This window comes from Myotis yumanensis, unplaced genomic scaffold (genome assembly GCF_028538775.1).
Source record: "Myotis yumanensis isolate MYYU_CA2020_CCGP unplaced genomic scaffold, mMyoYum1.0.hap1 SCAF_10, whole genome shotgun sequence".
Taxonomy (NCBI): Eukaryota; Metazoa; Chordata; class Mammalia; order Chiroptera; family Vespertilionidae; genus Myotis; species Myotis yumanensis.
In genome coordinates, this window is record NW_027223761.1 from 46,263,101 (window position 1) to 46,277,491 (window position 14,391).

At 54.9% G+C, this 14,391-nt stretch overlaps 1 protein-coding gene across 1 annotated transcript in view; it reads right to left on the bottom strand.

Annotated features, from left to right (window-relative positions):
• Positions 1-2,323: 2,323 nt before the first annotated feature.
• Positions 2,324-14,391, bottom strand: part of LOC139018443 (guanylate cyclase D-like) — a 34,924-nt gene continuing 22,856 nt past the window's right edge. The window contains exons 15-19 of the mRNA XM_070427043.1: positions 10,639-10,813; positions 9,484-9,582; positions 8,570-8,664; positions 6,629-6,714; positions 2,324-2,420 (exon numbers count right to left, since the gene is read on the bottom strand). Of these exons, the coding sequence (XP_070283144.1) occupies positions 2,324-2,420; positions 6,629-6,714; positions 8,570-8,664; positions 9,484-9,582; positions 10,639-10,813 (552 nt within the window). The remainder of the gene's footprint in view (positions 2,421-6,628; positions 6,715-8,569; positions 8,665-9,483; positions 9,583-10,638; positions 10,814-14,391) is intronic.

The following is a 14,391-nucleotide window of genomic DNA, read 5'->3' on the forward strand; positions in this document are numbered from 1 at the left end:
ACAAGAGTACGGAGACCCTTGGCCGGATGCAGACACACGACATACAACCCACACATGGACAAAGCATGCACTTGGATACACACCACACATGCAGGCACACACTGTGCGCACAGACACCAATATAAGGAGATCCACCACTGCTCCCGGACCGGTGCCCAGACATATTGGACACATACACAGCTGGAGCAGAACATGTGCAGACACACCAAGGCCCACAGATGCACAAGTGCATATACACGACTCACACGGACACATAAATGCACATATGCACAGACGGACAGCATGCACACATTCACAGATATGCACAGGTACACTGCCACTTGTTGCTCAGGGCACTTTGAGCTCTGACAGCCACATGGCCCTCACAAATATATATACCACGCAGGTCGTCACACATATATGCACCGGAAGTCACGGCTGCAGCACACTCCTCAGTTGGGAGCGTGCATTCACAGCTGTTGCTGCCTTCAACGTAACAGCAGCACGGGGGGCCGGCAGGGCAGGTCTGGTCCTTGCTGTGCAGTGAGGAGCTGAGGTCTTAGGGAGGCCCCCTGACCGGCTCCTGGCAGGATAGCTGGGTCCTGGTTTGAATTCTTGTCTCCTGTGTCTGCCCACCAGACTGGGCCTCCACTTACCCAAAGTGTGCTATGCACCCTCATGCCCAGAGGGGCCTCACAGTCACCCAGAGCAGCCGCTCCTTTTACTGATGGAGAGACCGAAGCCCTGAGAGAAAATTGACAAGCCTGAAGCGCACCACACAGAGGGCAGTGGAGGAACCGGGGCCATGCTTCTGTTCCCCACCCCATGGCTGCAGGCCACGCACAGACACGGCTGTGTGCGTGTCCCGCAGACCGCCGGTGCAGACCCTCCCTCTCAGCGCTCCCGCAGGCTCGCTCGGGACCAGACCCGTGGTGTTTCCTCTGCGTTACTTCTCAGGGTGGCATGGAAGGTAGGGGTGACTGGCCTCGTTTTGCACTTACTAAAAACTGAGGCATAAAAAGGTTAGGTCTCGCCCTAGCCAATTTGCTCAATGGTTAGAGCATTGGCCCATGGACTGTAGGGTCACGGGTTCGATTCCTGTCAAGGGCACGTGCCTGGGTTGCAGGCTCCATTCCTGCCCCCTTCACGCAGGCAGAGGCGCAGGCAGAAGACAACCAATCAGTGTGTCTCTCTCATGAAGATTAACAAGAGCAAAGTTGTGCAGGTAGGGACTGGCAGTGGCATCTCCCACAACCAAATCCAGCACTTCCACACAGCAGCTCAGGGCTCCAAACACATCACCCATATCCCTTTCACATTGCCTTTCTCTTACACACACACACACACACACACACACACACACACACACAGCCTGGTCTCTGTGAGCACAGCCTGTGGGCAGAACATTTTCCCAACAACTCCCAAGGGGTCTTTTGAAGAAGGACCAGTTTGTTTAGGGCTGAACCTGTCCCCTGGCCCCCTGCCCTCTCCCCCCGCCAGGGAAATGAATTCCACATGTTCCTGGTCTGCCTGCGGGTTTTGGTGAACACCCTTTGATGTCGGAAGCCAGTTTAATGAGCTGGCTGTGGGTTTGTTTGTTTTCTCTGTAAAACAGAAGTCTCATTTTCCTAAGAATTAAGGCATTATCACTCCCCATTCCTCCCCAGCACAGTGCTCACAGATGACCAAAGCCTGGACTCCTGGCACAGTGCTCACAGATGACCTAAGGATTGGACCGGCTTGGGGAAGACAGGCAGGGAAGGAGGCAGCATTTTTTGAGCATTTGCTGTGGGCCGAGAGCTGCGTTAGGAACAAGGCTCATGTGTGCCCTGACAACTCCCATTTGAGAGATGACAAAGCAAAGACCTGGAGAAGAGATGCAATGTGAGGAGGTGGCCCTGCTGAACCTGGAGCCTCACCTGCCTGGCTCCAGTCCCTGGCACCTGTCCTGCTTCCGCTCATGCCACCGGGGAAATGACCTCCTCCCTGTGCGCCTGGGCACCGTGGCTGCGCATGGGGCAGCATTCTGGTGTGAGGGATAATGAGCTCTGTGATAACGAGCTCTCAGACTCAAACCATTTGTCGAGAACAAAGCACTGCCCGAAAGGAAGGGAATATTTTTGTTTTTATTGCTTTTGTGTCAAGAGTCAAGTTTGCCCGTAGGATTCACACTGGAACACATCAATTAATATCGCTCTAGGGCACTTACTAATGAGCACCCAGTTGGCTGCTAGGGGGCTCAGCAAGGGAATTCTTTGAGGGGAGTGGGGCAGAGAGAGGGGTTGGGGGTGTCTAGGCTGGTGCAGGCCCCTCTCCCATGCTGTCCCTCTCCTCAGGGCCCGGCCTAGGCCTTCCCTGAGCTCGAAGGTCCAGCTGAGCACTGACGGACTTTGGCAAAGGCCGCCCTGATTTCTTGGTTTATGAGGTCCTTCCAGGGATCCCTAGGGAAAGAGGAGAAACAAGAATAAGGAAAGCCCACCCAGAACAACAGCGAGGGAGTAAGAGCCCTTTCCCTCCCTTGCGGTCTCCTGGTCCCTGCACTGGCCCGGCCGTGGCTCCCCAGTGCCCTCCCCATTGGACCTTTCGGGGACCAAGGCTCAGAGGGGCAGTGCTGCTGGCTCATCTGTACGTGTGGCTTCAGTCCAGAGGCCTCCCAGGAGACGGGGAGCCAGCCCCAGCTCTGTCCCTTACTTAGGGATCTGACCTTGGGAGGCCAGAGGGTGAGGGGCTCTGTGACTCTCTGGGTATTTTGCGAGTCCAGACAGGGACACAGGACCCCCACTCCACACACACTCATTTTCTCGTTCACTTCCCGCAGGTGCCTACAGGAGGGTAGAGCGGGGTTATTGCCTTTGCACAGAGAAGCGAGCAAGGCTCTGAGTGACTCACAGCAACCTGACAGGGGATGCTTTTGAGCCTGGTTAGCAGGAGCGGAGGGGAGAGAGGGGGCCTCTGTATGGACCGTTTCTGTGACACATAACGGCAGGCATGGGCCCTGCTGCCTGGGGCGTGGCCACACCAAGACATGGAGGGGCCTTTCGCCCCTTCCCCTAATCCCATCAATCTCCTAAACACCCCCAAATAGAAGAAGGAATAACGTATGCAGATATGACAAATACAGAACGTGAAGATAAAAGCAGCTTTAGGAAATTTGACTTTAAAAAAATCAAGCTGTAGCACGCAGTTCTAGTACAGTTTGGTAACTGCCTTCTAAATGCAACTCTTAAGACAAGTTCCCATCCAACTGGCATCCTAGCCCTTCCTGCAGATTCCGTCTGTGCGGCTGCCTGTGATCTCATCTCCAAGCAGGCTGATGGGCATGCGGTGGTGTTTCTATGCGTGTATGTGCCCGATGCCCACGATGAGCGTCGTGTGTACGCACATGTGTGTGCACTTGTGTGTGCGCATGCGTGCACAGTCTCCTGTGTGTGCTGGGTGTGAGCCCGCGGGCCTAGGTTGGTGTGGCGTTCTCCCCTGCCTGCCGGGAGGCCTGGGTGAATGATCTCTACTCTCCTCCCTCCCTGAGCCCAGGAGATGGAAACGTTTCTGGCACTTTCTAAAGTTTCTGTCCGGGATGGAAAAGTCATCAGCTGAGGGAGCTCGGGATGACAAGTGGCTGCCAGACCTGCTGGTTCCCACTCCTGGTCAGGGTGGCTCGGGGAGGGCTGGGAGCTGGCTGCCCAGCCTGCCTGTCCAGGGGAAAGGCCGGAGCTCTAGAGCTGGGCACCGGGTACTGGGGCCTGTGCCGGCACATGGGGGCAGGGCCTGCGGGCTGGTCCATGCAGGGGAAAGTTCCATGAACATGTCAACAGGAAATACCAGGGAGTGCCGAGTGCTATGGGACACAATGCTGGGGGATGGAGGAGAGGGCGACAGCAGGGCTCTGTTTGCCTTGTGTGATGAGAGCTGTCTCATGCGGGAGGCAGCATCAGAGCTGAGACCTGCAGGATAGGAAGGGACCAGGCCAGGGCGTTCCTGGGACAGGGACAGTGAGAGCAAGGCCCTGGGCTGGGAAGAGCTCTGGGTTGTTTAAGGAACAGTGAGGAGGCCCGGAGCAGGTGGCTTGGCAGCAGAAGGTGGCAGGTGAGATGAGGCAAGTGAAGGGGGACACAGGCCGCAGGGAGTGGAGCTTCCTAGGTTTGAGCCTCAGAGGAGTAGGAGGCCCCCGGGGGTTAAACAGGGAACCTTTATATTGATCGTATTTGTTTTCTCTGTAAAAGATCACTCTGGGGGAGACAGGTGGAGGGGCCAGTGGATGAGGGGAAATGGCGAGGAGCCCTGGTGGCCAGAAGAGAGGCGTGGAGGTGGGGAGCTGGCAGGTTGGGGGTGTGATGGAGGCAGAGCTGTGGGATTGCTGAGGACTCCGGACAGCGGGACGTCGCCCGGCTTTCTGAGGGAGGATGGCAAGGTCGAACAGGAGAAGAGAATCCTGGAGGAGGCCCAGCTGGTCAGGTGACTGTGCACACATGCACACACACAAGTGCCAGGTGGACCTCCGAGGTCTGAGATGCCATGAGGGCTCTGGAAGGAATCAACCAGGGGCAGTGAGCTGCCTGGTCCTGGAGCCCAGAGGGGCGCTGGGCCCGAGGCCACGAGGGCTATCCCTGTCCTCGGATCTGGAAGGACAGACAGCCCCAGGGAAGAGGCTGTGCATCCGGGCATTTCAGGGCTGGGCAGAGGTGAGGAGCCCGGGAGGATGAGTTGCAGAGGTCAGAGCACAGCGGAGTGCGGAGGAGGCCGGAGCTCGTTTCTAGGAAGCGGGAGGGGAAGGGAAAATGTCAGTGAGAACTAAAACTGCCCACAGACCTAGTGACATGGGTGCAGGTGACCTTCACAGAGCGTTCCGGCAGGTGGGGGTGGAAGTCAGACTGCGGGGGCTGGGCGGGGAGTGGGAGGTGAGGAAGTGAGGCATCAGCAGACGGGCCTTCTGAGAAGTGCAGCTCCGAGTGGAGGCGAGAAGCGGGGTGGGAACGGAGGCCTGTGAGGTCAGAGGACAGCCTGCCCTTCGAGGGGCAGAGAGGTGAGTGGGACTCGAGGACCTAGAGCAGTGGTTCTCAACCTTCCTAATGCCGCGACCCTTTAATACAGTTCCTCCTGTTGTGGTGACCCCCAATTTCATTGTTACAAATTGAACATAGTTAAAGCATAGTGATTCATCACAAAAACAATATGTAATTATATATGTGTTTTCCGATGGTCTTAGGCGACCCCTGTGAAAGGGTCGTTCCACCCCCAAAGGGGTCGCAACCAACAGGTTGAGAACCGCTGACCTAGAGGGTAGGGAAAGGGCACACAGGGCCACACCGCGCTCCGGGGGGTGGACCGGCCAAGGCTGCTGTGGCACATGGAATGGCACAGCCAGGACAGGGACCTGCCCAGGCCACACAAACAGTTCAGTCCCGGAGCCATCCTCACACCACGCTGCCACCCCAGCAAGCCGCCCCCACAGAGACGTCCTGCAGGCCTGAAGGCCCCGGGCGTGGAGGCCTCTCTGTGAGCGTAAGCTGGCACTGCACCCAGGAGGCTGGCGTGCCCTTATAAAGTGGGCACATCTGTGCTCTGTACACCTGGCAGCTTCTGCATATGTCAGCGTGTGCCCATCCAAGCCCTGCCCCTTCCCTGCCTCACTGGACCCCACTGGGGAGGGCACTGGGAGTTGGAGGGGGTCAGTTCCTGTCCTCTGGTTCCTGGGGGTCCAGAGGCCTGGGGGTGCCCTGACGGCAGGGGCAGGGTGGAAAGGAAGTGGCTGCTGCAGCCGGCTCCCTGCCAGTCACCCCGTCCACACCCATCCGGCCGCTTGAAGGACACACACCCTGGGCTGCTGAGTGCTGGCCCTCCCGGGAAGCCCAGGTGTGTCCCACACATTCCTCCCCTTTGAGCGATGGAGGGGCCGCCTGGAAGGGCGGAGGAGCCAGCGGGAAGTGCTGACAACGGAAACACTGGTCGGGGAGCTGTGATGTGGTCATGCTGGGGGACCCTGGCCGGCTCTGCCCATCCCCAGGCTCAGCCTCCCCACTGGTGGGATGACTGTGGGCCCCCAGGGTGAGGACAGGTGAGGCTGAGGGGTTCTCAGAGCGGGAGATGCCGCTGCCTGCAACTCATCCTCCCAGGGGACCTTCTTGTTTATAGGAAACTGTAATTCTCAGCAATTGGCAGCCCCTGTGACCTTGCCCTCCAGTCTCCTCAGAAATCATCTGAATGGTGACAAGTGCCCAGCGCACTGCCTGTGCCCAGCTCAGCACGGGGAGATTCTCCATGCCCAGCGACCAGAGAAAGGTTGAGCTAATTGTGGCGCCCCCACAGGCGGCCCTCCGGAGGCTGTCATCACGAGTGTGTTTGTAAAGTGCTCTGACCCACACAGAGGACCTGGGGGCGTGAGCTGAGAGCACAGATCCGAGTGAGGAGTCACCGAGGCAGCGTGATCTCCTCCGCCACGAGCGCCTCAGATACAGGCAGCAGGACTGCGCCTACCTGCTAGCAGTGCTGTCTCTCAGGAGTGGGAAGATGGCGATGATGTAATCGTTAAAGAATTCTGTATTTTCCAAGTTTTACACACGACACGGGTAAGACCTCAATGATCAGAAAAGTAACAAATACCAAAGTTCGCACACAAAAAGGCCAAGCTTCTGGGGAAATTCCTCTTACTCACTCAGGTTTGATGTCCAGAGGTGTGGGGAGGGGTCTGGGGAAGCCTGCCTTCCCTGTCAGCCAATAGGTCTCCTCCACGCCCTTGCCCTGGAAAAGACCGGAAAGAGGGCTGAGCCACCTCCTCAAGCAGAGAGCAAGGCAGAGAGAGGCACCCCTCCCAGCAGCCTGGAGCCTGGAGGCAGACCGTCTGGGTCCAAATCCTGGCTCTTTCACTTGCTAGCTGTGTGACATTGGCCGACTTACTTCACCTCTCTGTGCCTCGGTTGCCCTAATACAGTGATGGAAAACCCATGACTCGCGTGTCACAGGTGACACGCGAACTCATTTTTTTGGTTGATTTTTCTTTGTTAAATGGCATTTAAATATATAAAATAAATATCAAAAATATAAGTCTTTGTTTTACTATGGTTGCAAATATCAAAAAATTTCTATATGTGACACGGCACCAGAGTTAAGTTAGGGTTTTTCAAAACGCTGACACACTGAGCTCAAAAGGTTCGCCATCACTGCCCTAATACCTCATAAAGTTGCTGTGTGGATGAAATGAGTTAATATTTATCTGTCAGAAAAATAAATGATAAATCGTGAATTCTATGACCCAGCAGATCTGGAATGCTAAGATGCCAGGCTTCTAGGACCTGGGATTCTCCCCCAACTACTGAAGGACTTGGTGGCCTCCCCTGAAATGGGGTTGCCGCTGCCTGGAGGTTAGGAGGGGGCATGAGGAGCACTGGGGTCAGGGCTGGTCTAGAAGTTCCATACCCCACCCTGGCACAGAGAAGGATATTGCCCCCTGGAGCCCCCAGGCCAGCCTGAAGAACCTGAGGGTGGCTTGCTGCCCTCCGTATTCCCTCTCGGCGTCCCCTTCTATCATCAGTGCCTCTATTCCTCAGGACACCCAGTGCCCATTCCACCAAACAAGACACATCTGCCCTGACTTACTCCAGCTCACTCTCCCATCATCACCTCAGCCTCCAGGGCAAAGGATTCCACATTGTCAGCCCCCTCAGGCTGTGTGACCATGGACAAGTCACTGCCCCTCTCTGAGCTGCACCCTCCTACTCTAACATTCCACAGCATAATGCAGCGAATCCCCTGGAGCACCCAAATTCTGAGGCCTGGTCGCAGCCCTGGCGGTTTAAATGCCTAGGCTGCTCTAGTCTCCCTACCAGGCCTGACTCTAGCCAAGGAATTGGGGAAAAGAGGAGGTGGGGTAGGAAGAAAAATCATTCATAGGAATGCTGTACCATTTCATGAACATTACATTATAAAAGAATGCAGAGGTTACAGAGCTGTCTCTGCCTTTGAGGTGCTCATGGGCAAGTACAACACAATATCACACCCACAACAGCAGAGGGCTGGTCTTTAGACTGGTGGGTGCACAGACAAGGCCTGTTAGTTACTGCTGGGGAAAGGAAGAAGAGTGTTCCTGGATCAGGGCAGGCTTCAGTGAGAGGTGATGTCTATGTTAGGGTTCTGAGGGATGAGTAGGAGCCCAACAGTGCTATGGAGAAAGCACTGGCTTTCAGCCACCAGACCTGGCATCCAAGCTGTGAGACTTTGGACAAGTCCCTTTGGCTCTCTCATTTAATTTCCTCAACTACAAATGGGGACAGTGACACCCCCCCTTTCATTATTGCTGTGAGTAATAATATGTAAATGTATGCTGTGTATCAGCATGCCCCCCAGGTAGATCATCTATAGAAATAACTTCTTTGCTCTAGTCCTTCTCATGAGGAGACAAATGAGGGGGTGGCTCAAGGAAGAAATGTTTCCTTAGAATTTGGGGAGTGGAGAGAACATGTGAAGGTGATCAGCCCCGTCCCAACACCAGGCAGGCATTTCCTTCAGCCACATCCGTCAGATGAGACTCCCACCTGCTGCCCACAGAAACTGGACCTTTGGGAACTATTCTCACCAATTCATGGAAATAGTTTCTTACCTTCAGCTCGGTCTGGCCTCTGATGTCAATTTTGTAGCCCTCGTCCAGGCTGAGCAGTGTCTGGACAGTGCTTCTGCTGACATGAATTCTGTATGCTGAGAAGAAAGGTAGGAATTCATGTCACCACCTGGTGGCAGCATACCTAGTGTTTGGTGAAATCATTGAGTGCCTGTTCTAGCCTGTAATACCCACAATTCTGATTCCTGCGATACCCTTTGCCTGGCTCTTTTGTCCCTTCGTGGGTAGTTGGTCCCTACACTAGAGACCTCGAAGCAAAGCACATTACATAGATTGAATGTGAAGAGGAACCCAAGATGAAGTCAGAACCTCTAAGAACATAATTTCCACATGTAGGGAAGTCGATGAAGCTGAGGCAGAGCATATGAGCAGTTTTTCTCTTTCAAAACCAGGCCTCCGCAGTAGGGCCGCCATGTCTGGTTATGCAGGATGGGCACTGTGACCGTGTGGCGCACACAGGCTGTATGGCCGGAAGCAGAGGCCAGGGCTGCTCTAACCAGCAGAGTGGCCCCTGCTGCCAGCAAGAACTTGAAATGGCATTTTAACAATTAGAGGGGGGTCTCCTCACTGTAAAAGTGGGGAAACCAAGACCCAAAGGAAGAGCATTTTGCTCAAGGACCCTAAGCAAACCAGTTGCAGTCGGGGCTAGGGCCTAGGTTTCCTACCTCTTGAGTCATTGTTTTATCTGCTAATATTCTCATGAGTCGTCACAAAAACCTCGTGAAAAGTTAAAAGAACCAGTGACGTACGTCACTCCTTACAGCTGCTTTGCAAACAACGAGGGCACGCTGCCACCACGTGGTGATTTGGTTACGAAGCATGTTTCAAACAGCCCGGCTGCAGTGGTCATTGAGGCAGAGCCCTTGCCTGGCAGGATAGAAATAGGGGACACTCACGCAGCCCCGTGGACTCCATCCGAGATGCAGTGTTAACGGTGTCCCCGAAGAGGCAGTACCACGGCATGGTGAGCCCCACGACCCCCGCCACGCAGGGCCCTGGAACCCAAATGCTCTCAGTGAGCTCCAGCAGGTCCTGGACCACAGAGAAGTCCCTACGACAGTCTTTCCCTTCCCTGCCTCGACTGTCGTCCCCACCCCGCATTCTGGGCTCCAGCTGGGGGAGGGCGGGTAAGGATGACGCTATCTGGAGAGGAGGTGACATCTGTGTCAAGCTCCGGGATGGGGATAGGGGGACACAGATCAATCGAAGCCAGACTCTGCTCTCGGGGAGCTCCCAGCTCAGTGTGGGGCGATGTAGGAACTGTGGTCAATGCTGTGAAAAGGAAGCACCGGGACTGTGCCAACCCAGAGGGGGAACTCTGACCCAGGCCGGAGGACTTCCTAGAGGAGGTGGTGCATGAGCTGTCTTGACGGATGAGGGATGAGAGAATGAGTCAGCAGGGAACAGCAGGTGCCAAGGAGGAAGGGATGGGGGCATGAGAAGGAGGTGTCAGAGGCTCTGAGGTCTCTCCCAGACCCTTCCCAGCAAACATGTAGTTGTTTGCATGACCACAGAAGGTCTCTGTCCTGCCTTTTCCATCAGACTATCAGCTCCTCAGCATGGACTTAGATGCTGTTGACAGATGCTGAGACAAAAAAAAAAAAAAAAAAAAAAAAATGTGTGAACCTAAACATGGATTCTGTGATTTATAACATTCTAGAACATTGGTTCTCAACCTTCTGGCTCTTTAAATACAGTTCCTCATGTTGTGGTGACCCCCAACCATAAAATTATTTTCGTTGCTACTTCATAACTATAATGTTGCTACTGTTATGAATCGTAATGTAAATATCTGATATGCAGGATGGTCTTAGGTGTCCCCTGTGAAAGGGTCGTTCGACCGCCAAAGGGGTCGCGACCCACAGGCTGAGAACCGCTGTTCTAGAACCTTAAAATAATAGAAGGGAAAAAAAGAAATGTAAATTTTCTCTATTATAGAGTTTTAGACTCTCTGAATTCCAGAAGCACGTCATTGGGGTTGCCTCGGCCAGTACCCCAGGCAGGGCTGGGAGACTGTCTGGCCCATCACCCCCACGGCCCCCAGCGCATACCTGAGTGCAGGCCAGCCCTGATGCAAATGGGCACGTCGGGCGCATGCCTCATCCGGAAGTTGCCCACGCAGCTGAGGATGTCCAGGGCCATGTTCGCAATCTCGGCCGCGTGCCGGCTCCCGTTGCGCCGGGGTAGCCCCGATGCTACCATGTAGGCGTCCCCGATGGTCTCTACCTAGAAGTCACAGCCTTCACACTGCAGCCCGAGAACCCGCTCTCCCCGGTTGGTCCACATCCCACACCAGGCCGCCTCTCGGGAGCCCAGGACGACCCCTCTGGTCTGTGGCCCTCAGGGCCCTCTCTGCCTGCCTCTCCCTCCAGACACGCTAGCACCGCTTGGGTCTGCACGTTTCAGATCGCCTTTGTCTGAATGGCAGGACACCAGGCCTGTCCTGTCTCCTCTGACTCCAGGCCATGAGCTCCTTGGTGGCAGACTGGGTGCCCCTCTGCATGACGCCACGGCGGCAGATCAGGGCTTGGTCTGGAGAAGAGCACGTGCACATTGAATATTATCCTATTTTCCAAACCCCATTGGCCTCCCAACATGTACTAAAAAGGATGTCGATTTTGGAATGGGATAGATGTGGGTTCAAACCCTGGTTCTGCTATTCACCTTGGGCAGACCCCTTCACCTCTGTGAGCCTGTTTACTCTCATGTGGAATGCACAATAAAGATAAAGTGTTTAAAGAGTCAGGCTCATCAAGGACGCTCAATAAATGGAGACTTCAGTCTTCATCAGTAGCAGCAGCAGCATTTCCTTGGCTAATGAGTTTGGAGAAGATAGAGTCACAGAATCTCAGAATCGGGAGGGAGTTTAAAGTCTACCTATTCTTTTGAGGAGTGAGGATCTGCTTGCTGTGTGGCATTTCCCTTTGGTCCTGCCCTGCACCTGGTTAGCTCAGTGTCTGAGTCCTGCCTCCCATAGGCAGCCCGGAAGACCTGCTGCTTGACGGCCCCTCCCCCCCCCCGCCCCCCCCCCCCCCCCCCAGCCCTCCAGGTGTGCAGCTGCGACTCAGGGACAGTGCACCTGCTCTGGGGACCAGCATGGCCTCAGATGGGTGACCCAAGGCCCTGACTGAGGAAGAGGAACAGTAGAAAGCCCCATGTTGGCCACACATCCAGACCACATTCTCCAAACCGCTAAAGCTGACCTCTAGCCCTCCACCTGCCTGCGGCTGACCAGAAGGGAGAGTGTGGTGAAATCAGCAATCACCTTACAGCCCCAGCGGCAGAAAGATGACCAGGCACGGGCTCGCTCTCTAGGAACTCAGACTCATAAAGACCATCCCGCAAAGACTTAGATGGAGCTTAGGTCATGGCTGCAAGGGAGGGCCATGAGCACGTAGTGGTGGTCCTTTTAAAGATGGCAGAATACAGCCAGGGGAGAGATGAGAGCAAAGGTTTCCATACGAACAAACAGATGCAAATTCTAACTCCACCCCTGGCTTGCTGAGTGCCTCTCTGAGCCTGAGTTCTCTTCTGTACAGGAGGGAGAATGGCCCGTCCCTCTGAGGAGCACTGCAAGGATCAAACGAGAGGGCCTGTGACAATCCCTAGGCAGGGCCGCCCTCAGTAGATGCTTAACCAGTGCCGGTGCCGCTGTTCCCAGGCTGTGCTTTCAGGGAGAGGCCTCAGGGGCTGCACCTCCAGCGCTACAGGCTTCATTGTGCTGGTGAATGAATGACATAACTTAGTCCGCAGAACAACTGTAAGCCGTAGACACTTTCATGTCTGTTTATAAATGGGAGCTTGAGGCTCAGAGGGGTGAAGTGATTTGTCCAGGGTCACTCGGCAGGCTGTATGGCTGGGGCCAAACTCACCCCCTGGGGCAGCCCACGTGGGCTCTGCTCTGGAGTTCTGTCCATAAAAGTGCTCGCTCAGCGAGTGTGGGGAGGGAATCACAGACCCCCATGGAACCAGGAAATGATCGCCTGGCTGCCTCCCAACTCAGACCGGATTAAAGAGCCGTAACCAGATCCTGCTGGGGGGCGAGGGGAAACCAAGGCAGATGGCGTGAGTGATGAGAGATGAGCTCGTATATCGTGAGGAACGGGCCTCCTGGTCCCCCACATCTGGAGGGGTGTGCGGGCCTTGTTTTATGTCATTTCACTCTGCCAGAAAGATGCAGACCTCTTGGCCAGAGTTCAGAGTAGATCAGAAGGCATGATTCAGAGCTGGGAGGGACACATGTGTGAGAAGAGATTAGCAGGGGAGGAAGAGACAGGCCAGGGGTGACTCAGGGCAGATCAAAGCTGCAGGGCTCAGCAAGGCCAGACAGATGAGATGAGGAATCTTTCCCTGGGGCCATGGGGCCAGGGTGGCTCTGGAGGCAAGAGGGGAATTCAGCCAACACAGGAGATGACACCTCAGAATCACCACTGGGGCCAGAGCGTGGGGTCCTGAACAGGGAACAGGAGGGAAGCTGCATCCTCGGAATGTCCGTGGCTCAGGTCTCTGCATCCAGGTTGGGCAGTGAGGTGCAGTGGACAGAGCCAGGTGGTGGTGGTGGTGGACATCGCAGATTCCTGTCCTGGCTCTGCCACCTACCAGCTGCGTGACCTCGGGCAAGTCACTTCTCCTCCGGGCCTCCATGAGCAACTCATCCAGCTAACACATATTTCCTGAGGGCCTGGCATGTGCTGGGCATTGCCAGGCACTGGGATCAGAGGGGTTTAGGTTGGAACCATGAAGTGTGGCTGTTGTACAAGGGTAGTTATGAGAGCGTCACACAGGAGCTCCTAACCATGTCTGAATGACAAGGAAGCTAACCCGAGACCAGGATGACCAGAGGGAGCCAGGCAAAGAGGAGGGAGAGCAGCGTTCTGGGGCGAGGGAACAGCATGTGCAAAGGCCTAGTGCCGTGGTCGGCAAACTGCGGCTCTCGAGCCACATGCAGCTCTTTGGCCCCTTGAGTGTGGCTCTTCCTAAGCCGTAGAAGTACCCTAATTAAGTTAATAACAGTGTACCTACCTATATAGCTTAAGTTTAAAAAATTTGGCTCTCAAAAGAAATTTCAATCGTTGTACTGTTGATATTTGGCTCTGTTGACTAATGAGTTTGCCGACCACTGGCCTAGTGGCTAGAGACAGCAAAGCATGCGTGAGGAATATAGAGGGCTGTGGAGGTGGAGTGACCAGAGATGCAGCCGGGGAGGTGGGCAGATCAGCTCCCGCAGGACCTTGTGGGCCACCAGGAACCTGCGGCTTTAGCCTGAGGACATCCATATCACGGGGATGGGAGCCCCACTAAAAGGGGGTTTGGGGACTAGAATACCCAGGTTCAAATTTCAGGGTCATATGCCACTGGGAATATGTAACTAGGCAAGCCATTTAATCATCTCATTTTCCTCATTTATAAAATAGGAAAATGAGTACCAGTACCTACCTCACAGATTATGATGATGGTTAAATGGATTAATGCATATAAAGTACTTAGAATAGTGTCCCGTATACAGCGAGCACTCAATAAGTGCTGGTCATTGTTGTCTGGGATACTGTACATAATGCTGTCAGCAGACTGCCTGGCACCCCAAGCACTTAGTTCTCTCCCCTGAAGCTTCCTGTCCAAGCAGCCTTTCCACTCTGGCTTCAGCCCCAAGGCCTTCCTGTCCTGTCGCTGTGTCCTTGAAGGGCTGTGGCTGGAAGGGGCTGGGGAGTCACAATCGAAAGCTAGGGCCAGTGGAGCTTGAGTATGGCCCTTTCCTGGAACCTCCCTCCCCACCTCCTCTGCCCTGTCTGAAGCTGACCCATGAC